Below are 25,822 nucleotides of genomic sequence, written 5' to 3' on the forward strand. Positions count from 1 at the left end.
CTTAACCGAGGAGCCAGGAGCTTCTTCCCAGTCTCCCACGCAGGTCCAGGGGTTCAAGGACTTGGGCCATTCTCCACTGCTTTCCCAGAAGCATCAGAGGGAGCTGGATCAAAAGTCGAACAGCCAGGATTTGAACCAGTGCCCAACACTTGCCCCTCAATAACTTATTTTTGAACAACAACTTAATACATTTAAAGTAGTTTGGAACATTTAGGTATAAAAAATTAAAGAGGTAAGAATTTAAAGCACTCCATCACTTTGAGTTTGTTTGTTTGTTTGTTTGTTTATATTTATTTGAAAGGCAAAGTAACAGAGTAAGAAAGATAAAGGGGGAGAGACAGAGCTCTTTTATCTACAGTTCAGTCCCCAAATGCCCACAACAGCCAGGGCTGTGCCAAGCTGAATCCAGGATCCAGAAACTTAATCTGGGTCCCCCACACAGGTGGCTGGACCCCAACTACCTGGGCTACCATCTGCTGCCTCCCAGGGTGTGTATTATCAGGAAGCTGGCTTAGAAGCAGAGGTGGGACTCTATCCCAGACACTCAGATGGATGCAGGTGTCCCAAGTGGTGGCCAGAACACCCACTCCCGTCCATCATTTAGTTTTAGTATCCAAGTAAACTTTAGCCAATATTAGTGTGCACTGATTGTCAATGACCATACGAAGAAGACACAATTCTGAACACTGACAGCAAGTATCAAATACTAATTGGTATAACTCTAGTAAGAAGAGTTATGCTCTCCTCTCAAACTCAATCATCCTTGCATATGCCATCTTAACAGACTCTGTTACCACTTAGTACTGAAAAATGTTAAGTACTGGCATATGTTGAGGGACTGCTGGCAGAGACAAGTATTCCAACATCAGGACTGACAATCCAGGGCAATATATTCCATTATGACAATCTCATGCATTTCATTATTGAATTACTTCCTTTCAGTTGGTGAATAGCTAGTGTCCCAGTACTCCTAGCTGCTCATCATAACTGCTTAGGATTCTCTCTGAAATCCCTGAAGTTCTCCCACAGTGCAACAGCTGAACAGGAAATTTCCAGTCTAGCTGGGGACTTGAGTAAACTCTGTTCCAGCTCTGCAGGCAGCCCTCAGTGGTGTGTGGTCAGTATCTACACTGATAGTTAAAGACCGTGGTCCAAAGAGTCTCTAATACACACATCATCCCCCATGCCACCCCCAACATTTTCTCATTTCTGAAATCAGCATCCTTCTTAGCATATAAAAATAGTAGGTGCCACAGCAGTGTTTTTTTCTAGGAGCACATAAAATAATAATATAATATATAATGAATGACGACTTAGAATCAATGAAATAAGGTATTTTGAAAATCATCCTTTATGGATAAGAGTAAAGATCAAGAGGTGGGAGCCTGTGCTGTGCTGTGGTGAGTAAGCCTCCAACTGTGGCACCGGCATCTCATATGGGCACCAGCTGTTCCACTTCCAATCTAGATCTCTGTTATGGCCTGGGAAAGCAGTTAAAGATGGCCCAAGTGCTTGGGTCCATGCAACGATGTAGGTGACCCAGAAGAAGCTTTTGGCTCCTGGCTTTGGATCAGGCCAGCTCTGGCCATTGCAGCAGTTTAGGGAGTGAACCAGCAGATGGAAGACCTTTCTCTCTGTCTCTTCTTCTGTCTGTAACTTTTCCTCTCAAATAAATAAAATATTGAAAAAAAAAGAATTCTGCTCTTTTAGTAAGAGTGAAATGGGTTTAAACTTCTAGTCATTGTAATCGGAGGCAGAATATTTAAAAAGAAAACAAAAGATCAATAACTAAAGTCAGAACACTATAAAAAGAAAAAAAAAATCTTATTATACCATTTTGGCTCTATTTTCTAGATACAGACAACACAAAACTCCAATCACATTCTCTTCCAGAACCACTTTTAAGGCATAAATAAAGTACCACATTTGATCCTTTTAATTACCTTCAAAGCCATCATTGTCAATGTCACCAAGATTAACTATAGATTCCCCAAATCTTGCAGCATATTTGTCACTTCCAATGAGTTCTGTTTCCATTTCATTCATTACTGCTCCCTAGATAGAAAGGGAGAGAAAAGGTGTCATTATAACACTCCCAGACAACTTTACACATGATTTACTGCTGTAATTGGATATGGATTTTTTCTATTGAGTCAAACAAGTTGGACAAACTACAGACTGAGCTTCAGCACACATATCTCAGTTCAATTCAATAAATATTTATTGAGCATGTCAACACATGTAATAGCATGATAAGAGCTCAGAGGACATAAAAAAATGGACAAACTCATGAACCCTAGCTTTGAAAATCCAATAAATCATTTTGATAATTCAATTTAGCAAATACTTATCAAGCTCTTAATAAAGACAATGCACTGTGCAGAGTAAACAGGCAAAAGGGGACAAGGCAGTGTTTATCAAACACATTCCCTTTAGAGGAAGCAAGCTAGGACTTAAAAGGAATGGCCTACTTCAAATTGTTCGTGGCAATGAGGTTAAAAGATAAATTTGTTTTTGTACAAAAAATTACAAAATGTATGCATACAAAGAATCTTCAAAAGTTCATGGAAAATGTGTATTTTGAGAAATCTATGCATGGATTTTAAGATTTTTTTAACAAAATAAACTTATACTTTAGTTTCATTTTCCATGAACATAAAGAAAATTTATTTGAAATGCAGAGTGAATGAGAAAGGGAGGAAAAGAGGGAGAGAGGAGAGGTGGGAGGGAGTGAGGGGGACAGGGGAGAAGAGGAGAAGGGAGAGACAAACATCTTCCATCCACGGGCCCACTCTTCCAAATTCCTGCAACAGCTGTCCTGGATGAGGCCAAAGGCAGAAGCCTGGAATCTCATCCAGGTCTCCCACATGGGTGGCAGGAACTCAAATACTTGAACCATTATCTGTTGCCTTCCCAGGTACATTAAAGGAAGCTGGATTAGAAGTGTGAGTAGCTAGGACTCAAACCAACTACTCTGATTTGGTATGTGGGCATTTCAACGGGTGGCTTAACTCACTGTGCTATATGTCCAACAGCTTTTTGAAATGTCCTTATATAAACACTGCAATCTCAAGAAACAATGAAAGAACATCTGTGATGACCGAGAGAAATTTCATGAAGTAGTTGGCAGACAAAGTAGCTATTGAAGGATGAGTATGAGTTTGACATACACAGAAAACTATTAGCAAATTTCAGAGAATCTGACTATAGTAAATGGAATATGTAATAAATGAGCCAAAAACTTCAATTGTTATCTTCAGATGTACTATTTTGCTTGCTAATGGCAATTTTCTCTTGATCTAGTGAACAGTAGACAGCCACTGAAGGTGTCTGAGCTGAGTGGCGTGACTGAGGCTGACCTTTGGAAACTTACTCCAACAGCAGTGGGGCAGGGATTGGTTACCTGATTCTTTGGAAGTTGGAAGAAGAGTGATTATAATAAAACACTCAATAATGGTGCAATACCGAGCTGTTTTTTAATTATTTATTTATTTGAAAGATAGATTTATAGACTGTGAGAGAGAGAGAGACAGAGAGAAAGGTCTTCCTTCCGTTGGTTCACTCCCCAAATGGCTGCTATGGCCAGCACTGCACCAATCCGAAGCCAGGAGCCAGGTGCTTCTTCCTGGTCTCCCATGCAGGTGCAGGGCCCCAAGCACTTGCGCCATCCTCCACTGCCTTCGCGGGCCACAGCAGATAGCTGGACTGGAATAGGAGCAACCAGGACTAGAACCCGGTGCCCATATGGGATGCCGGTGCCACAGGTGTAGGATTAGCCAAATGAGCCACAGCAACAGCCCCAAATACTGAGCTGTTGCTACCAGTCCTCTCCACACACTAATCATGTCAGTCCCTTCGGCTGAAACTAAAAAAATCTATGTACCACTCATAGTTGCTTTCTTCTCCTCAGAAGATCCAACGTGTTCTTCCCCATCACCTTGTATGATCCAACTGAAAACTCCTATTCTTTTGTTGCTCAAATATCATTTCCTCTGTGAAAAATTTTTGATCCAAAGTGGATTTTTTTGTATTTTATATAGATTTAAAATATACTATTTTACCATATTGTGTTTTACTATTTACCTCCAGGTTTTGTGTATTCACTGGATTCCAAGGCCCTAGAGAACAAGAGTAAGTACACTCTCAACTCTTCCCATACTCTGTTACACTTCAGATAGTCACTAAATGTCATTCATTTAAAATGAACTTAGATGACTAGGAATCGTCTGTATAGACAGAATCACTGACAACAAAGCAGAGACTGACTAGATCAAAGGGGTGAGGGATGAAAGAGCTGGACTCTCAAGGAAATGCATAAATTTCAAGATGCTCCAGGGAGGACAGATTTAAGAGGGGTGCAGACTTAAGATGACACAATGGCACTGAAGTTAGGGGAGGAGAGTTTCAGGTAATCACTCTGCTTCGAGTATTCTCCAATCCATGAGTGGTGGCAAGAGTCTTCTGGGGATCCCTGAGAGCTATTTTGGTAGAAGTAGGTGGAAACCAGAGTCATTCAAGTGTCACTCTTTCTTGAGTTCACTGAAAACCAATTTCAGAGCACCTACTTCTCCAGGGCTGCTCCAAGCACTAAAGACATAGCAGCAACAAGCCAGACGATTTTTCCAATAGCTAAGCAAATACAGAAATATACACTGTCACTTAGGTGAGTGTAATTTCAAAGGGTTAAGAAAGAGGAAGTTAGGTGGGAACAAAGGAACACTTATTTGTGTCACAGGATTTCAAAGTCAGACTCTGTTATTAAATCAAGCACAGTATTTGGCAGAGTGCCTCAGGGACGTACCAGGGAAGAACAGGAGGGTAGCACAGTAGTTAGGGGTCTTCCCTTGCCCTTCAAGCAAAGCTCTGCTTGTATGCATTTCTCATATTGAGATTAACATTTGAAAGGGAAAGGGATTCCCATATTTTATATGTACATGCTACTGTTTAACTTACTGTCAAAAAAGTTCAGCTGTAAGAGAAAGGTAACAAATTTGCAGCATGCTTAAGAAGTCTAAGGAAGACCATCTATGAACAGGGAAATGTGGAGTGTCTGTGGAAGAGAAAGTGTTGTCCAATACTATTATTGATGGGATTCCAGTGATCACTGTGCTACTGATACGGCGTTATTATTAAATTGAGATTTAAGCATAGCCTAGGAAAGCCCGGTGCATTAGTAACTCTCTGCTCTATATTTGGAACCTTGAGAATCCCCCAGCTTTATCACATTAGAGAGTTCTCTCTTCAGTTGTACAATTTAGACTGACATTTACTATAGGAACTTACTAAATGCTCTGAAATGGTTGATTAAACAAGATTACAAGTAGCATCCTAAAAAAGATTTTACTTTGTCAAATCCTGACTGAAGAATGCTATGCCATATGCAATGCCAGTTTTCTCACAGGCCCGATCTTGCTTTCAGATAGACAAATAGGCCAAGAAGATCTCCTTAAGGCCCTGATTCTTTGTTTTGATCTAATGTCAAGAACTGAGGCTGGGAAGACAAGGGCAGCAGAACTCTTTAGACTGAATCACCGAGTGGTCAATATCTAGGACACAATATTGCTTCATAATTTAAAACTGAACCCTCATCAGTAATGACCTATGCATGCAATTAATATATCCATTTTCTGTAAACTATGCCAAGTTTATATTCTTTTCAAGAATATAGTTTACATGAATTGTGAGAATTAAGCATTCCTCAAAACAGATTTTATTTCTAATTGTCTTCAAAACAAGAAATCACAAACATTTAAGTCTTTATTTTCTATTTCTAGTAATAGCTTATAACTTATTAAATAATATAAGGAGCTCAACTATAGAACTATTAAAACATTTTTGAAGGGTTTATAAAAATGATTCTTTCACATTCGGTTTGTATAAGAATATATCTAAAAGAAATTTCAACTACTAGAGTGAAGACATACAAGATGTGAATAGAAAAACTCTGTAATGTTTTACCTCATACTGGTGTACTATCAAAACGAAACGACTGCCCACTCATCATCATGTTCCATTTCACTTTTAGAGCACTGGTACAATACCAGATTTTCACATTTGTCAGTAAAATAAGTATGAGAACCCATCACCTCAAAACTCAGCAATGGGAACAATTTCAGTGTTCATCTCTCTCCATAAATGGCTTCTCCTGTGCAGGTGATTGGACATACCGAGCCCGAGTTGATGTACACGAACACTCTTCCTTCCTCCCTGATGGTGCTCTGCATAGGAGCTCCTACGAGTAGGTCTGAGAAGCCATCCGCATTGAGGTCCACAGCACACACAGAGGCTCCAAAATATGAGCCGAGCTATCCCAAAACAAAGGAGATCCAGTCATTGAGAACAAAGCAGGGTTATTCACAAAAGCCCTCAGTGACACCCAGGGTAGAGACATATTACCTTTTTACCTTTCATTTCATATAAGATATTTAGTTCTCTGGCGTCAATGCTGAATATATATGCCTGCCATTGGAGAAAGAATTAGAAAAGGTTACATTGCTCTAGAATTTTCTTCCTAAACTTCTGCTTCATCAAAACATCAATTTTCATAACTTAATCTTGTTCAAATAAATACTTTAAAGAGCAATATAAAAGGTTTAGGGTCCACTTTCATGGTAATATGTTTTACTTACAAAACTATCTCTTCAGGAATTATCTTACTGATCCCATAAAGGGAGCACAGAAAGTGTTGTATGCCTAAGTTTTGAAATGTAAGAGTCAGAAAAATTGACCAATGTTCACGGAACAATCTGCAAAAACTATAACCAGAAATAACATTTTTCTAGTCTTACCACAAAATGTGTAGCTACCTCAATTTTATTTCAATGAATGCTAACCAATAAATGCATTCTCTGGACATTGTATTTTAGAAAAAATTTACTTCAAAGAAAAATTGACTTACATAATTCTCCTGAAGGATTTTCTATTAAATATCTTCTGAAACTATAAATGTTTTACAAATTCATTAAATGCAGCACAGTACTGTTCACCTTTCATCTTTAAAATTTTTGCCCTGCTTCCTTTCATATCCTTTCTCAGCAAAATCATTTGAAATTCTGAGGAGGAATAAATCTAAAAATGGAATTACTTTTCCAATCTGTTCATGTTGAGGAGCTCCTCCAACTACTTCTGTTGTATGTCGACTCCAGAAGTGACCAGCTCCAACTGAGTACCCTTCAAGAAAAGCATAAGAGAATCACCCTTGACAGTGAGTAAAATACATCAAGATTTCATTCAGAATTCAGAGACTGAATTCACAGCGACTACACTAAGCAGTTTTAATACTTAGCACAGTAATACTTAAAATCGGTTATTTAGTTTATGTCTTAATCAATAATGCTATGTGTGTTATGAAACTATAGTCATGTGGTTAGTATTCCAAGTCCTAGAAACTGAAAGAAAACCAGACCTTCATATTTGATTTGTGAGTTCCTGTGCAGTAGCAATAATCAGCTTCAAGGATTACAACAAAAAATGGGGACCTCAAAACATTCACAGAAAAGAGGCACTGAGCCAGGCATTTGGCACAGTGGTTAAGACGCCAATTGGGATGCCTGCATTCCAAATCAAAATTCCATATTGGGTTTGGGGGGGGTCTCTGCTCTGCTTCCAATTCCAGCCCAGTGCTAATGTGCACACTGGAAGGCAAAGTGATGACCACATGAAAGACCCAAATTGAATTCCTGGCTCTAGGCTTCTGTCTAACTCAACTCCAGCTGTGTAGGCATTTGGGGAGTAAACTGAGGGATAAATAACTGTCTCATTGTCTTTCAAATAAATAAAAATAAATTTTAAAGACTGGAATTAATAAGCTTATTTTCATGCAAAAAACTTAAATCTACAATTTTTTCATAAAACAGATTTTCATGAACTTTTTGTGGACCCCACATATGCATGAATTTCAACATTTTTACACCAAAGACAATTGTTTAACTCCATTTCTCATGAACTTTTTGAAGTAATCTCCTATAAAATAGAGCATTTTAAGCTTTAAATATTTCTAAACTTCAAGTTTTTGCCATGAGATCTTCCTATTGTAATAACTTGATAATCACAAAAGGTAACATTTTTATTTTACATAAAAAGGATAATATCATATCACATTTCTTACAATACTTCAAGATATCTTTCAATGATAAAAAGGAAAATTGGAAATAAATTCCTTCTGTTTGAAGATGAATTTCTTCTATTTGAATGGGAACAAATACTGCTTATTTTATTATAATTATTTCTAAGTACAAAATACATTTGAAGCTCATGCCATTTAAATAAATCTAATTTTTCTGAAAAATTACATGGAAAACATTTATTTTATGGTAGTGAGAATTAACGCCAATTTTTTTATTTCTGTAGAAATACAGAGGACAAGGTGCCCTGCTGCTGATTAATGAAATATTAATGAGGAGGAAAACATGACAAAAACAGTTAAGCTCCAGGAAATATCTAAGAACTTAAAAGGCAAAAGTCAATGAGCCATTTTTAGACCCATATGTTTCTCAATGTTCTGACCTAGAATGCCTTCGACAGTTCCACTGGCTTTCAGTTGGTTCTTTTCAAAGCTGTACTTACTTATCCAGGATTTCAATGAGTTAATTCAGGGAATGCTTTTACTTTTACCTTTCTGTGATACAGTAAATACTTGGTAGAAGGTATCTATGAAGTTAAATGCATATGACTATGATGTAAGCTCACAAGTGTTTGCTGAAGTGCAAAAAGTAAACTGGGATTACTAGTGTAAGAATAATATAGTCAGTATTGTAGACCCACATGTAAGTATAAGATATTAAGTAAACTACTTTCATGGATTCTATCTATAGGAGACAGCTTCTGAATTGGGTCTTTAATTGTTACTAGCCATTTAGATCTTTTGAATCTTTCCCTTATTTATAATTACTAGTATATACAAGCAGAGACAATTTGAATTAATTAATTTTATAATACCTAAATAACTTCCAAATTTTACTTGATTATCTTTGTCCCAAAAAGCCTTGTATTTATTTGTAGTTATATTGTAGACAAAAAGAGAACCAGTCCAATAAAATGATCCAGGTGCTCCCATTACAATTAAATCCTGTAAAAACAAAACAAAATCATTCATTTAAAAGTTAAATCTGATCACCCCAAATCTCCTCCAGATACACAGCACTTTAAGTAATTGGTGAAGAGAATACATTTTTATAATAGATTTATGAATATATATATTGTGTTTAACTATCAGAAAGGGCTGGTTCATAATTAATCACAAAGATAGTATTAAGTGTCAAAGGGATCACATAAACAAGACTAGTGTCTGCTAATACTAACTGATAGAATAAAAAAGGGAGAGAACAATCCAACATGGGAAGCAGGATACACAGCAGACTCAGAGAATGGCAAATGCCCTAAACAGCACTCTGGCCTCAGAATCGGCCCTTAAGGCATTCAGTTCTGGCTAAAAAGCCCATGAGAGTATTTCAGGCATGGAAAGCCAAGACACTGTTGCAAAAAAATGACCTAAATGAAAGATCTCTGTGACTGAGATCCCAGTGGAAAGAAGGGGCTATCAAAGAAGGAGGTACCTTTCTCTGAAGGGAGGAGAGAATTTCCACTTTGATTTGGCCCTAAGTAAGTTTGTGGACTCAAGAGGCTTCCATAGCCTTGGCAGCTCATGCCAAGAGCCTCAGGTGATTACTGATGTCACCAATAAGAGTGTCAATTGTTAAATCAACAACAGGAGTCACTGTGCACTTACTCCCCAGGTAGGATCTCTGTCCTTAATGTATTGTACTATGAGAATTAATGGTAAAACTAGTCTTCAAACAGTATTTTACTTTGTGTGCCTGTGTGGGTGCAGTCTGTTGAAATCTTTTCTTAGTATATACTAAGTTGATCTTCTGTATATAAAGATAATTAAAAATGAATCTTAATGAAGAATGGGATGGGAGGGGGAGTAGGAGATGGGATGGTTTATGGGTGGGAGGGTGGTGATGGGGCGGAAAAACCGCTATAATCCAAGATTTGTACTTTGGAAATTTATATTTATTAAATAAAAGTTTTCTAAAAAAAAGAATTAAAGAAGTAAAAGAATGAAAAAAAACTATCAGAAAATAACAAGCCAAGACATTGGTTAAGGGGTTTCCACTAGAAGTATCAAGAAGAAACTCTGAAATACTTCACAGTGCATTTTAAAAACTGAAGGTGGAATCACTGCAAGTACAGTAAGCTTTCAGGAGAAAGGCAATGTGGTTTTTATTAAAGAAAATTATATCTAAGGCAATTTATTAGTGCTCATTACAGAGGTAATTGTGTGTGACTCAAGAGTAAAAAGTGGACATATTTTATTTGAATTTGCAAAAACCCACTGACTAGTTCCCTAACAATAATAGTTTAGGGGAAAAAGGGCAAGGGAATTTGGGGCGTAATTTATTGTAAAGAGGAACTTAGGAAAAAGAAACAGAAAGAAGCTTGGAATGAACAGGTATTTGTCTGGTATAGAATGAAAATCTTAAGTAATGAAACCTATATCTCTTAGTCCTAAATTTGAAAACATCGACTGAATAGAGCGGTATTGTAAGCCTTTTTGTATAACAGTGAATATTTATAGAAGTTGTTTGCTCGAAACGGTATGCAGCCTGATCTGCACAGAGTTAGAAAACATTTGTGATTCACAATGATCGGATATGAAGGGAAACTCGGAGATCTGGAGGTGAGTACAACTCTGACATCTCATAGCACACCCTGGAGAGGAAGAAAGAAAACAAAAGAATTCGAGAAATAATCTAAGAGGATATAAGTTCTTGAATCTGCCAACCATTGTCACTTCAATGAAAAATGTAGACTCATATGCTTCCTTACCCCCTCAACTAGTAGTTAAAATAACGATACTTAGATATTTTCAATACCTAAGGAAGCCACTATAGCTATTTTTGATTTCCATTAAATTATTGCTGGAAGTAATACTCTTTAGTATAGATTTTAGTTTGTTCTGTGCAATACAGCCATCTAAAAATCAATATTTTATCAAAATATATCTGGAATATTAAGTGTAGAAATTAAGTTGTAACACTCACAAATTTAAAAAATACTACAAAATTTTTACTTCAAAGGCTAACATCAGACTTGAAAACCTTCATAATTAAGGTTTTATTTGTAAACACTTATAGCAGCTATGTTTTAAACTTATTACCTCTGTGTAAAAACTAGATATTCCAGCTTGACATGATGCAAAGTTTTCTCCAAATTTTCTTATATAATCTAAAATGAAGCACAGAAATAAGAGTGAAATTATCACTACATTCATGCAAATTAACACATCCATCTTCTCACAGGGACCTTTTTCCTGTATGGTAAGAGCACCTGAAATCTGCTCTTGGTCAATTCCTGGATAAATAATTGCTGTTAACTTGAGTTCTCATGCCATGCATTATGTCTCTAGATTTATTCCTCTCACAACACTGCACCTCTGCTTCCTTTAGCCAACAGTTCCCATTCCTGACAACCACTTCCAATTCTGTTTCCATATGTTTGACTTCCAGATTCTACTCTGAACATACTGCAAAAAGTTATTAATGAAATTAAAAGATGTTTATTTTGGTGAAAAACATTTCAAAAACCATGCATAGCTTTTTTATAATACACATTTTTTGTAAACTTTTGAAGAACTTCTTATGTACAGATTTCAAAACTTTTTGCACCAAAATAAATTTATCTTTTATTTCCATTTTCTGTGAACTTTTTGAAATACCTTCATTCCAATGAGATCATATAGTATTTGTCTTTTGCACCTGCTTACCTCCTTAACACAATGTTCTCCAAGATCACCTGTTTTCATAAATTACAGGATTTCCTTTTAGAAGGTTGAATAATGTTTCATTGTGTGTGTATGTGTGTACAAATATCTATATACATACATCGCTCATAATTCCTCACCCATCCATTTGCAGACAAACAGGCTGCTTCCTTAGTTTCTGTGAATAACATGGTAATGAACATAGAAGTACAGATAGCTCTTTATGGTACTGATTTCATTTCCTTTGTGTTTCTCCCTAGAAGAGGGATTGCTAAATTGTATGTTAGTTCTGTTTTTAATTATGACACACTGTGCAAGGGCTTTGCCAATTTACAGTCTTACCAACAGTATCTGCATCCTCAGCAACACTTGGTATCTCCTGCCTTTTAAGAACAAAGTTTATTTTTATCTACTTGAAACGATAAACAACTGAAGGAGAGGGGTCAATCTTCTAACTGCTGGTTCATTTTCCAAATGTACAATGGCCAGGGCCTACACTAGGCCTGAGCCATGAACTGGGAACTCAATATGGACCTCCCATATGAGTGGCAAGGTCACAACTACTTGAGCCATCACCACTGTCCACCACTGTGCATATTAGCAGGAAGGTAAAGTTGGGGGGCACAGCCTCGATTTGAATCCAAGCACTCGAGTGGGGATGTAGGAATCCAATTCAGTCTTATTTTTTTTAAAGCAATTTTTTAAAAACATGAGATCTTCCTTCCACTAGTTTACTCCTCATGACTGCAACATAAAGGACTGGGCTAGGCACAAGCCAGCAGCTCCATCCTGGTCTCCCAGGGGGTTGGCAGCAGTCCAATAACTTCGACGATCTTATGCTGCCTTCACAGGCACGTGGGCAGGATGCTGGATCCAAAGTGGAACAGCCAGGACCATAAATAGCACTTGGATATGGGATGCAGATATTGCAAGCAGAGCTTAACCTGCTGCATCACCTACGCTGGTCATGTTCATCTACTTTCAAGTCAATTATTTGTTTGGTTTTGCTATCAAATTAGTGAGTTGCTTTTATATTTTAGATATTTAGATATTAGATTTTAGATACTAACATTTCAGCAGATACATGGCTTGCAAACATTTTTACCAGTACATAGTCTGTTCCTTGTTTCCTTTGCTCTGTAGAAGTCTTGTGGCTTGATGCAATTCTGCTTCTTTAGTTTTGCTTTTGCTGCCTAAGGCTTTGGTGTGATAGCCAAAAAATATCAAGAAACCATTGCTCATATGGATGCCAAAGAGCTTTCCCGCTGTGTTTTCTTTTAGGAATTTTGTAGATTCAAGATTTACATTTATGTTTTTATTCCACTTTGAGTTGACTTTCACGTATGATGTAAGATAAAGGTCCTCAATTTTATTTATTTATTTATTTATTTGTTTGTTTATAAGGCAGAGTAATACAAAAGGAGAGACAGAGAGAATCTTCCATTTGCTGGTTCACTCCCCAAATGGCAGCAATTGCTGTGGCTGGACCAGCCCGAGGCCAGGGGCTCGGAGCTTCGTCTGGATCTCCCATCATTCACTGCTTTTTCCGGGCACATTAGCAGGGAACTGGATTGGAAGTAGAGCAGCCAGGTTTAGAACTGGCACCCGTGTGAGTCACCAGTGTCCCAGGTGGAGGCTTAACCTGTTACACCACAAAGCAAGGCCCCCCAGTTTCATTATTTTGTATGTGTATTTCCAGTTTCTCCAATGTCATTTATTGAAGAAACTCCTCCCCTAGATTTTTCCCTGCTGAAAATCAGAGACTGACTCAGACCCACGTGGAGACGGAGGCTCTCATCACAAGATATTCATTAATGGGTGCTGTTGGAGCTCATTTCTGGGACAAAGCTTTGCTGCTTCTGGAGAACTAGCATAAGAAAACCTCCATGGAAATCATCTGAACCACATTTTTTTGCATTTTCCAACCAGAAAAGTTGAACAATTGCTACCTCATGTATACTACCATTTCCTGTGATTAATTTTTTTGACAGAGTGGACAGTGAGAGAGAGAGACAGAGAGAAAGGTCTTCCTTTGCCGTTGGTTCACCCTCCAATGGCCGCTGAGGCCGGCGCACTGCGCTGATCCAAAGGCAGGAGCCAGGTGCTTATCCTGGTCTCCCAAGTGCAGGGCCCAAGCACTTGGGCCATCCTCCACTGCACTTCCTGGCCACAGCAGAGAGCTGGCCTGGAAGAGGGGCAACCAGGACAGAATCTGGCGCCCCGACTGGGACTAGAACCCTGTGTGCTGGCACCATAAGGCGGAGGATTAGCCTAGTGAGCCACGGCGCCGGCCTGTGATTAATTTTATTATCTTACCAGATGCTCTGCTTTTAAGTGTGTTAGGGTTATGTCATCTTGAATTTTTTTTTTTTTTTTTGCAGAAAGTGGCTAAGTATATCTGCACAAAAATAAAAACTCTACCATAAAAATATTTTAAGTTACAAACCATAAGCTCTGAGGCAGAAGAGGATAAACATACAGATCCTAGACTGTTTTATAGTGATTGACAATTTAGTAGTTACCTTTAATCTTGTTGGCATTCAAAGACAACAATATTTATCATATAAACTACATTGAATTCCAGGCAAGACAGACTCCAATCCAGGTGCCAGTGTTGTGGTGCAGATTAGGCCACCACCCGCAGTGCTGGCATCCTCTATGACAGCCAGTTCAAGTCCCAACTGTTCTACTCCTCATCAGGCTAGCTGCTAATGCACCTGTTATTGTATAAAAAGATGGACCAATAACTTGGGCCTCTGGGTCTCTCCATGTTAGAAACCCAGATGAAGCTCCACACTCTTGGCTTTCACCTGGCCCAGCCCTGGCCCTTGCATCCATTTGAGGAGTAAACCGTGGATGGAAGATCTCTGTCTCTGTCTCTCTCTCTCTCACTCTACCTTTCTAATAAGATTTTTTTTAAAAGTTTAAAAATAATTGTATTCAAATACTTGGCCAAAGTTTTGCCAATTAACAAATTTTTCTTTGGATGCTGGTCTTTGTGAGGTCAGAAAAATTGGAAATTGGCATTCATAAGCTTTTCTTAGTTCTGTAAGGATACATTGTTAGTATTTTAGGTGTTTTTTGCCTATAATTTTAATTGCTCTGCTGACTTTCACCTGTAACTTTAGTTGTTTATGTCCTCACTCTATACATGCAGAAGTACTTATGGTAGGAATTTCCCTAAGAAAGGCCTTTTGGACACGAATCTCTTGTGGTTTCAAGGAATACATACGAATTGGGAAAGAAGAGTGCTTACAATTACACAATTATAGTTTGAATCCTTCTGATTACTCTTGGAAGTAAAAGGTAAAAAAAAAGTCATGTTCTTTCTATTCAGACTTTTTAATGTAATTTCATAACTTTATAAGGATCCATATTTACTGGGTATTAAATGCAGTTATACTGAAATGAAAGTAAAATAAAACAATAGAAAGTGGTTACCAGTCAGATTCCAGAACCATTCAAATTAAACTTTATAGAATTTGTATTTATTTATTTATTTTTTTTAATTTGACAGGTAGAGTAATAGACAGTGAGAGAGACAGAGAGAAAGGTCTTCCTTCCGTTGGTTCATTCCCCAAATGGCCACAATGGCCAGCGTTGTGCTGATCCAAAGCCAGGAGACAGGTGCTTCTTTCTGGTCTCCCATGTGGGTGCAGGGGCCCAAGCACTTGGGCCATCCTCCGCTGCCCTCCTGGGCCACAGCAGAGAGCTGGACTGGAAGAGAAGCAATCGGGACTAGAACCCGGTGCCCATATGGGATGCCGGCACTGCAGGCGGAGGATTTAACAAAGTGAGCCATGGCGCCAGCCCCTAGAATTTGTATTTCTAAAAGCACATTTATAAAACCTAATGCTGGGGCTGGCGTTGATGCTTCGTGGGTAAATCCACAGCCTGCAGTACCTGCATCCCAACTGGACAGTGGTATGACTCCTCATGCTCCACTTTCAATCCAGCTTCCTTCTAAGGCAACTGACAAAGCATTAGAAAATGGCCTGAGTGCTTGGGCCCTGCCATTCATGTAGGAGCCCCGGATGAAGCTCCTGGCTCCTGGCTTTGGCTTGGCCCAGCCCTGGCCATTGCAGTCACTTGGGGAGCGAACAAGCAGATGGAAGATTTCTCTCTCTCTGTCTCTTCCTCCCTCCCTCTCCCCACCTGAGTCTACCTCTCCTTCTCTGCAACTATGTCTTTCAAATAGTTTTTTAAAAATAATAAAAAAAGAAACCTAATGCTACTGCAGTTGGGTGAACAAAGGAAAGGAAGAAATAATTCAAGTAGTCAAAAAGGAGCATAGCTACATTGAATATCTGCCTCTCAGTCTCTGAACATCCAAAATTGAAAAATTAAAAAATCTAAACATTCACTTATTTGTCTTGATCTGGTTAATAGTGAAGCCATGCCTTACCTTGATAGCATGGAGCCATTCTTTTACTCAGTTCTGTTCGTAAATCAGAGGGCATTCCATAGCAAACACCAATGGGGAGCTTATTCTCATTCTTTATGTAAAATATATTTTTCCATCGATGCCCACAAGTCTGAATAAAATAAAAGTAGTGCAAATGATGTGAAGATTTCACTTAGAATAAGTGATTTTATGACAGATCAGTGCACCAACTCCAGTACCTACCACGATGGATCCGTTTTCTCCTGGCTGTCTGGAAAGAGTGACGCCCAGCCACTCATTATCTCTCTCCTCCAGACAAGTCTTCCCACAAGGTTCTCCAGTAGGGCTACCTGCAGCATTAGGAAATCATTCTGTCATCAGTATTCTTGCTAACAGTGTTAATCTACAAGAGCAAGTAAATGTGTGCCTTCATCTACAGAGTTTATCCTTCAACCTCCCCTCTCTCATCATATGCTTGGTGCCCATTTGAAGTGAAATCCAGTTACTCTGTGCTAACAATTTCCTCAGGAGAGGTGCTATTTGTAGAAATTCCCTCTGGTAGCTAACCAACATGACTAAGAGAGGAAAGAGAAGATAAAACAAACAAGTGACTTGTCCAACCACAGGGTCTAATGGTTGGAAAAGAATTTGCACTTTTGTTGTGCCCACTTAGCTAGCAATGTAAGCAATGTGACCAGAGCACTGCTTAAAACATTTAAGACATTAAGAACAGAAATACTACTACAATAAGGTCCTCAGCAATTAAGGCACAGTTTATTAGAGATGGAAGGCGATGACGGAGCACAATGAAAGTAGATCATATAATTAGCATCTCATAATGGCTAGTGCTTAAAACAAACCACCATAAGTTTTACAGCGGAAAATTATGTTTGTATTCAAAAAAGATAAAAAAAAAAAGACTTGGAAATCCCATTTCAGTAGTAAATAAAAAACTTCAATAGGCACTTTGTCAAATGCATGGACAGCCAGAATATCAAATATCAATATATCAAATAAACTGATATATTGTTTCACATACAATATGATGCTTCTAAACAGTACAATTAAACAGAACTTCATAGGGACAATTTTTTGTTAGCATGACTTCTGACTTCTTTGTGCTACAGCTACAATCTTATTAAATCCTTATTAAAGTGACTTCAAATCAGTGATCTGGGGGCAAGATGCACTATCATAAGCTCCTTTTGCTATCTTATTTTCATTGTCTTCGATTGACACTTGATAACCCTATTCCATCTGGTGCTCATTCGAATGGCAGATAAATACACTGGCATTAGTTTGATTGGATTAGGATGTGGAGCTTGGGTTTGCTGAATTTTGAACACTGGTCACCAGGTACCATGTATTCATACATTTATAGTAACTATTCTGTTTATTGTTAAGCACTTTGTCCCCTCCTGCAACCTTGATCCCTAGGTACTACTTCCCAGCCAAACTCAAAATACCTACACAGAGATCAATATTTTAGAGATTAAAATTCTTTGTACTATAGCTCCTAGGTAGAAGACATTTTAAGAAGTGTAGGAGGATATTTACATATTTTTTTATCTTCCAAAATGTTCCAAAAATATCCTTAAACACAGCAAAACGGGAAAAAGTTTTTCCAGCTCCTCCTCTGGAGGTTCTGATTCAGTAGTTCTTGGTGAGTCCTGAGTATCCCATGTGGTTCTTATGGTCAGAAACATTATTACACCGGAATTTGGATTATGCTGGTCTGCTCGGTTTCCTTGTGAAATAGTGACTACTCCCACTAACTGGAAATGGTTTCTTGTGACTAGACTAAAAGTCAGAAGACTAAGGATACATGTGGAGTAAGAATAGTGAGGTTGATTGGCAATGTCTGCTAGTAAAAGAGCAGATTAAGATGACTAAGATGTGGATTAAGACACGTGCATCCACTTGGCTTCCAGATTCAGCCCTTTCTCCTGACTCCAGCTTCCTGCTAATGAAGATCCTGGTAGGGAGCAGGTACTGGCTCAGATAATGTGGTTCCTGTATCCACATTGGAGACCTAGATTGCATTCCTGGCTCCTGGCCCCAGTTCAGCCTTGTATTTGAGTAGTGAATTTGAGTAGCAAATCTCTTTGCCTCACTCCCCTCCCTTCCCACTTCCCAAATAAAATAAAATGAGGGTTTTGCTGCAACCCAAATCTTGACAAAGGGTGATCCAGATGGGCCTGTAAGGTTTCCATATTAAAGTTAAGAAAAGACAGGAGGAGACAGGCAGAAGGGTAGAAAAGACAGTCACACTGGGTGTGTAAAGTGGGTAAGGTCCGGCCTGCGCCGCCGCTCAATAGGCTAATCCTCCGCCTTACAGCGCTGGCACACCGGGTTCTAGTCCCGGTCGGGGCACCGGATTCTGCCCCGGTTGCCCCTCTTCCAGGCCAGCTCTCTGCTGTGGCCAGGGAGTGCAGTGGAGGATGGCCCAAGTCCTTGGGCCCTGCACCCCATGGGACACCAGGAGAAGCACCTGGCTCCTGGCTTCGCATCAGCACGGTGCACCGGCTACAGCACGCTGGCCTCAGCGGCCATTGGAGGGTGAACCAACGGCAAAGGAAGACCTTTCTCTCTGTCTCTCTCTCTCTCTATCTCACTGTCCATTCTGCCTGTCAAAAAAAAAAGTGGGTGAGGTCCAACATAGGGAGTTGCTAATGCGGCTACATGACGTCAAAACAACAAAACTGAAGTGAAAGAGTGACAACAGTTTTAAATTTTCACTGTGATGGACTTTTCACTAAAATCACTTTTTTTAAACTAAGGTCAACAATAAATAATAATAGATTCAGTCGACCTGAAGTTTAAGTTCCTGTGGTTTGCTACAATAAATCCCTAAATGAAATCCCTTCTATGGAAATACAAAAGTCTTTCTAGAACTGTAGTCAACACCCCATTAACTAAGACAACAGAAGGCCAGGATGGAAGTCACAAACAATATATTACCAGTGTCAAAATGTGGTACATTTAATGGACACATCCCATGAGACTGAATACTATATTAACCAATTCACTGTTGTAGAAATAATCACACCTTGACCGGCGCTGCGGCTCACTAGGCTAATTTTCCACCTGTGGCGCCGGCACACCGGGTTCTAGTCCCAGTTGGGGCATTGGATTCTGTCCCAGTTGCTCCTCTTTCAGTCCAGCTCTCTGCTGTGGCCCGGAAAGGCAGTGGAGGATGGCCCAAGTGCTTGGGCCCTGCACCCGCATGGGAGACCAGGAGAAGCACCTGGCTCCTGGCTTCTGATCGGCGCAGCACACCAGCTGTAGTGGCCATTTGGGGGGTGAACCAACAGGAAAAGGAAGACCTTTCTCTCTGGCTCTCTCTCACTGTCTAACTCTACCTGTCCAAAAAAAAAAAAAGAAAGAAACACCCCCAAGATTTTAAAATAACATGAAGACAATAGCTTAAAACCTCAAAGTACTATGCAAACTGCTCAATGGGTGGGTGCAAAAATAGTGTTTGGTTGCTGTCTGGTAGTTGAACTCTCTGTGTAAGCTTTTAAATAAAGATCAGAAAAACTTGTATCCCTAAGCTGTTTTCGATTTAATATTCCCTGTTGTCACCTCCTCAGTTCAGTTTCAGCTCCAGCAGGTGACAACACAAAGTCATCCCTGCTGTCTGACCTTCAGGTTCACAGGCTGCACGGCTCACTTTGCTTCCCTCAGTCATTGCTGTCTCCATGCCTGGTATCACTCAAGCCTCTGGGAGAAGAGGCCCTGCATCCTTCGGCTAGTTCAGAGCCCATGTGGTCTCACCAAAGTCCTGGAATTTTACTTCTGTGGTGGCTCATGCCTCTCTTCCCCTTTAAGCTAAAAATACTGACTCTTCAGAACAAGAGAACAAATAGTCCTCGAGAAGCCACAAGAAAGAAATGTTTACCTAAAATAAATGTAGTAAAGCTGTCAGGAGTTCACTGCTGTGGCCAACAGACCCCTGAGTAGAAGAGATTTCAGATAGGAAACACGTAGAAGTGTATGTGGAGTGCGAGAGGACAGCTAAATGTCACTACACATCATCTCACTTGTTTGTTACTACTCGGTTCCAAACCAAGAGGTCAGCTGATATACAGATATAACTTCTGCTTCATGGTCACTAATTCTCAAATATATACTATGTAATTTTCGTTAGTTAACCCACTCGCGGCCAGGAGATGATGCCCAGCGCAGGCAGTCAAAGGCCCTTCGACACACAGGATATGCTCACTTGGAGGATTTTATGGTGAAATTGATTAATACTCTGCAGGAGGAAAGATTAACTACATTTATTTATGGGCAACTGTGCTGGCCTCCATCCAGGGTTTAGTAAATAGCGACCTCATTCATCTTGCTGGTCATCATCCCACCCCCCACACTCCGCCCATAAATGTGTGCTGAAAATGGAAGGGGGAATAAATGAAAACCAAGCCACAGCTGCAACCGTGGTCTGACTAACCCTCCTCTATTTGTGTTAGATGCCTTCTTCAAGATATGTGTTCTGAAGGGTGACTACAAAGGCAAAAAAAAATGAAAACAAAGTAATGAAACGAACGTTCTTCCACCAAAGAAGTACAAATGAATGCTCGCTAGAGAGCAAACATATATATATATATATATATATATAACGTTTCTCCTTTCACTGCTTAATGTTGAGGCAACTTCCACAGCTCCCATAGCACTTGGGTACTTTTAGCCTCCATAGCCAGACAGAATCCCTTCAAGAAACATCCTCCGCCTCCTCGCGGCTGCACTGAGTCTTTTCTTTAGGAATGGTTCCCCATTTCCTTTTTTGGTGCCCAATGAATCCTGACAGAGACTTCAAGCCCTTCAGGACAGGAGCTCAGGGGCTGCTACTCCTCCTCAGCCGCCTTCCTAAGTTCCCTCCCCTCACCACGTGGTTCTCGGTCTTGACTGCAGAATCACCTGGCCCACTTCTAAATAAACAGCAGCACTGGGCCCCACACCCAGCCGCTCAGACTGCATGTTGTGTGGGCAGAGACCCAGACAGAACCTTTGCAAACCTTGCCAAGTAGTTGTAGTACAAATTGGGCTATGCCCAATTATATCGCACTGTTTCAAAAATAATAGCAATACCTTTTGTCTCTCTTGATTTCAGCTTGATATTGAAATTACATTATCAAATATTTAACAAATTTTCTTCATGTGGAAATATAGTATTTTCTAATTTAGTCAAAAGTGATGATTAGAACTGTCATGAGAAAGCTAATTCTCATGAATTTCCTTGACAGAATATCATAAATAAACCCAGGTTATCTTTATATTTTATCCAAATGTCATGCTGCAATGATTTATAATCAGGTTCTCAATTCAGCTCATACATTACTAATCTGAACTCTCAGTAAATCAAATCAGCTCCCATAATTGAAAAATACTCTACATGGTTTAACATAAAAGAGGTCAGCAGAAATTAACATGTGATAATTTTCCATGCTTTCATACAAGTAGAATGACTAATTCTTATCACAGTTGAGTGCATTTTCCCAGTAGATATTAAAAAGAAGCCACATAAAAGCTAGCCCTCTCATTACAAAAATTAAGCCCATCTTTCTCATTTTTTTAAAGTTGAAAGTTGGCAAAGGAAAAAAATGTATTCTCACTAAAGTTATTTCTACCTACTGATTTCATTACTATATACAAATGTGCATGTAACTAAATAAATGATAATTTTGGAAAATTAATATAAAATGACAGCAAATCAGACCCAAATCTAGTAGGAGAAGAGAAATAATTAAAATCAGAGAAGAAATCAACAGGATTGAATCAAGAAAAACATTACAAAAAATCAGCCAAACGAAGAGCTGGTTTTTTGAAAAAATAAACAAAATTGACACCCCATTGGCCCAACTAACTAAAAAAAGAAGAGAAAAGACCCAAATCAATAAAATCAGAGATGAAAAAGGAAATGTAACAACAGACACCACAGAAATAAAAAGAATCATCAGAAATTACTACAAGGACTTGTATGCCAGCAAACAGGGAAACCTATCAGAAATGGATAGATTCCTGGACACATGCAACCTGCCTAAATTGAACCAGGAAGACATCGAAAACCTAAACAGACCCATAACTGAGACAGAAATTGAAACAGTAATAAAGGCCCTCCCAACAAAGAAAAGCCCAGGACCAGATGGATTCACTGCTGAATTCTACCAGACGTTTAAAGAAGAACTAACTCCAATTCTTCTCAAACTATTCAGAACAATCGAAGAAGAGGGAGTCCTCCCAAATTCTTTCTATGAAGCCAGCATCACCTTAATTCCTAAGCCAGAAAAAGATGCAGCACTGAAAGAGAATTACAGACCAATATCCCTGATGAACATAGATGCAAAAATCCTCAATAAAATTCTCGCCAATAGAATGCAACAACACATCAGAAAGATCATCCACCCAGACCAAGTGGGATTTATCCCTGGTATGCAGGGATGGTTTAATGTGCGCAAGACAATCAATGTGATACACCACATTAATAGACTGCAGAAGAAAAACCATATGATTATCTCAATAGATGCCGAGAAAGCATTTGATAAAATACAACACCCGTTCATGATGAAAACTCTAAGCAAACTGGGTTTGGAAGGAACATTCCTCAATACAATCAAAGCAATCTATGAAAAACCCACAGCCAACATCCTATTGAATGGGGAAAAGTTGGAAGCATTTCCACTGAGATCTGGAACCAGACAGGGATGCCCACTCTCACCACTGCTATTCAATATAGTTCTGGAGGTTCTAGCCAGAGCTATTAGGCAAGAAAAAGAAATTAAAGGGATACAAATTGGGAAGGAAGAGCTCAAACTATCCCTCTTTGCAGATGACATGATTCTTTATTTAGAGGACCCAAAGAACTCTACTAAGAGACTATTGGAACTCATAGAAGAGTTTGGCAAAGTAGCAGGGTATAAAATCAATGCACAAAAATCAACAGCCTTTGTATACACAGACAATGCCATGGCTGAGGAAGAACTTCTAAGATCAATCCCATTCACAATAGCTACAAAAACAATCAAATACCTTGGAATAAACTTAACCAAAGACGTTAAAGATCTCTACGATGAAAATTACAAAACCTTAAAGAAAGAAATAGAAGAGGATACCAAGAAATGGAAAAATCTTCCATGCTCATGGATTGGAAGAATCAATATCATCAAAATGTCCATTCTCCCAAAAGCAATTTACAGATTCAATGCAATACCAATCAAGATACCGAAGACCTTCTTCTCAGATCTGGAAAAAATGGTGCTGAAATTTATATGGAGGCACAAGAGACCTCGAATAGCTAAAGCAATCTTGTACAACAAAAACAAAGCCGGAGGCATCACAATACCAGATTTCAGGACATACTACAGGGCAGTTGTAATTAAAACAGCATGGTACTGGTACAGAAACAGATGGATAGACCAATGGAACAGAATTGAAACACCAGAAATCAACCCAAACATCTACAGCCAACTTATATTTGATCAAGGATCTAAAACTAATTCCTGGAGCAAGGACAGTCTATTCAATAAATGGTGCTGGGAAAACTGGATTTCCACATGCAGAAGTATGAAGCAAGACCCCTACCTTACACCTTACACAAAAATCCACTCCACATGGATTAAAGACCTAAATCTACGACCTGACACCATCAAGTTACTAGAGAACATTGGAGAAACCCTTCAAGATATTGGCACAGGCAAAGAATTTCTGGAAAAGACCCGGGAGGCACAGGCAGTCAAAGCCAAAATCAACTATTGGGATTGCATCAAATTGAGAAGTTTCTGTACTGCAAAAGAAACAGTGAGGAGAGTGAAAAGACAACCGACAGAATGGGAAAAAATATTTGCAAACTATGCAACAGACAAAGGGTTAATAACCAGAATCTACAAAGAGATCAAGAAACTCCACAAAAACAAAACCAACAACCCACTTAAGAGATGGGCCAAGGACCTCAATAGACATTTTTCAAAAGAGGAAATCCAAATGGCCAACAGGCACATGAAAAAATGTTCAAGGTCATTAGCAATCAGGGAAATGCAAATCAAAACCACAATGAGGTTTCACCTCACCCCGGTTAGAATGGCTCACATGCAGAAATCTACCAACAACAGATGCTGGCGAGGATGTGGGGAAAAAGGGACACTAACCCACTGTTGGTGGGAATGCAAACTGGTCAAGCCACTATGGAAGTCAGTCTGGAGATTCCTCAGAAACCTGAAGATAACCCTACCGTCCGACCCAGCCATCCCACTCCTTGGAATTTACCCAAAGGAATTTAAATTGGCAAACAAAAAAGAGGTCTGCACCCTAATGTTTATTGCAGCTCAATTCACAATAGCTAAGACCTGGAACCAACCTAAATGCCCATCAACGATAGACTGGATAAAGAAATTATGGGATATGTACTCTTTAGAATACTATACCGCAGTAAGAAACAACGAAATCCAGTCATTTGCAACAAAATGGAGGAATCTGGAACACATCATGCTGAGTGAAATAAGCCAGTCCCAAAGGGACAAATACCATATGTTCTCCCTGATCGGTGACGACTGACTGAACACCAAGAGGGAAACCTGTTGGAGTGAGGTGGACACTATGGGAAATGGTGGCTTGATCAGCATAGCCCTGACTGTTAATGAACAACTAAATACATTATCCCTCTTAGTAGTTTTTTTTATCTGTTCTACTTAATATGACTGGTTTAGATCTGTAATTGATGCACAGTTATTCTTAAGTGTTGAAAATTAACTGAAATGTGATCCCTGTTGAACATGGTGGTGGGAATGGGAGAGGGAAGAGATGTATAATTTGGGACATGCTCAGGCTGACTTGCCCCAAGTGGTGGAGTTGGAAGCATACCAGGGGATTCCAATTCAATCCCATCGAGGTGGCATGTACCAATGCCATCTCACTGTTCCAGGTGATCAGTTTCAGTTCACAGTTGGTCATGGTGAAGGGACTGGGAGTCAAAGGGAGCACATAGATAAGTCTAGTACCTGCTAATGCTAACTGATGGAGTAAATAAAGGGGAGAGTGATCCAACATGGGAAGTGAGATACTCAGCAGACTCATAGAATGGCAGATGTCCTAAATAGCACTCTGGCCTCAGAATCAGCCCTAAAGGCATTCGGAGCTGGCTGAAAAGCTCATGAGAGTATTTCAGGCATGGAAAGCCAAGACACTCTGGCAAAAGATCTCTGCGAGTGAGATCCCAGTGGAAAGAACAGGCCATCAAAGAAGGAGGTACCTTTCTCTGAAGGGAGGAGAGAACCTCCACTTTGACTATGAGCTTGTCTAAACAAGATAAGAATCGGAGAACTCAGAGGGCTTCCATAGCCTTGGAAACTCATGACTGGAGCATAGGGAGATTGCTGATGCCATAGACAGGAGTGTCAATTGGTAAAGTCAACAACAGGAGTCACTGTGCACTTACTCCTCATGTAGGATCTCTATCCTTAATGTGCTGTACATTGAGATTTAATGCTATAACGAGTACTCAAACAATATATTTCACTTTGTGTTTCTATGGGGGTGCAAACTGTTGAAATCCTTACTTAATGCATACTAAACTGATCCTCTGTAAAAAAAAAAAAAAAAAAAAAAAAGAAATTATCAATTCCCAACTTGACTCTCACTGGGATTAAACATGACAATAGGTCTGCTCTGATTTCATCATC

At 39.3% G+C, this 25,822-nt stretch overlaps 1 protein-coding gene across 4 annotated transcripts in view; it reads right to left on the reverse strand.

Annotated features, from left to right (window-relative positions):
* Nucleotides 1-25,822, reverse strand: part of ITGA4 (integrin subunit alpha 4) — a 113,300-nt gene that overhangs the window by 68,697 nt on the left and 18,781 nt on the right. The window contains exons 3-10 of one of the 4 annotated variants that reach the window (XR_007920629.2): nt 16,392-16,498; nt 16,170-16,299; nt 11,162-11,229; nt 8,938-9,067; nt 7,085-7,170; nt 6,405-6,459; nt 6,168-6,305; nt 1,944-2,055 (exon numbers count right to left, since the gene is read on the reverse strand). Coding sequence is in view for 3 of the 4 variants with exons in the window: in XM_002712227.5 (XP_002712273.2) it covers nt 1,944-2,055; nt 6,168-6,305; nt 6,397-6,459; nt 7,085-7,170; nt 8,938-9,067; nt 11,162-11,229; nt 16,170-16,299; nt 16,392-16,498 (834 nt within the window). In the remaining variant the exon portion in view is untranslated. Of the gene's footprint in view, nt 1-1,943; nt 2,056-6,167; nt 6,306-6,396; nt 6,460-7,084; nt 7,171-8,937; nt 9,068-11,161; nt 11,230-13,149; nt 13,331-13,386; nt 13,407-16,169; nt 16,300-16,391; nt 16,499-25,822 lie in introns of those variants that run through there. The other 3 variants (XM_002712227.5, XM_051849380.2, XM_051849381.2) reach the window with 3 other exon arrangements.

The sequence above is a fragment of the Oryctolagus cuniculus genome, chromosome 3, assembly GCF_964237555.1.
Source record: "Oryctolagus cuniculus chromosome 3, mOryCun1.1, whole genome shotgun sequence".
Lineage (NCBI taxonomy): Eukaryota > Metazoa > Chordata > Mammalia > Lagomorpha > Leporidae > Oryctolagus > Oryctolagus cuniculus.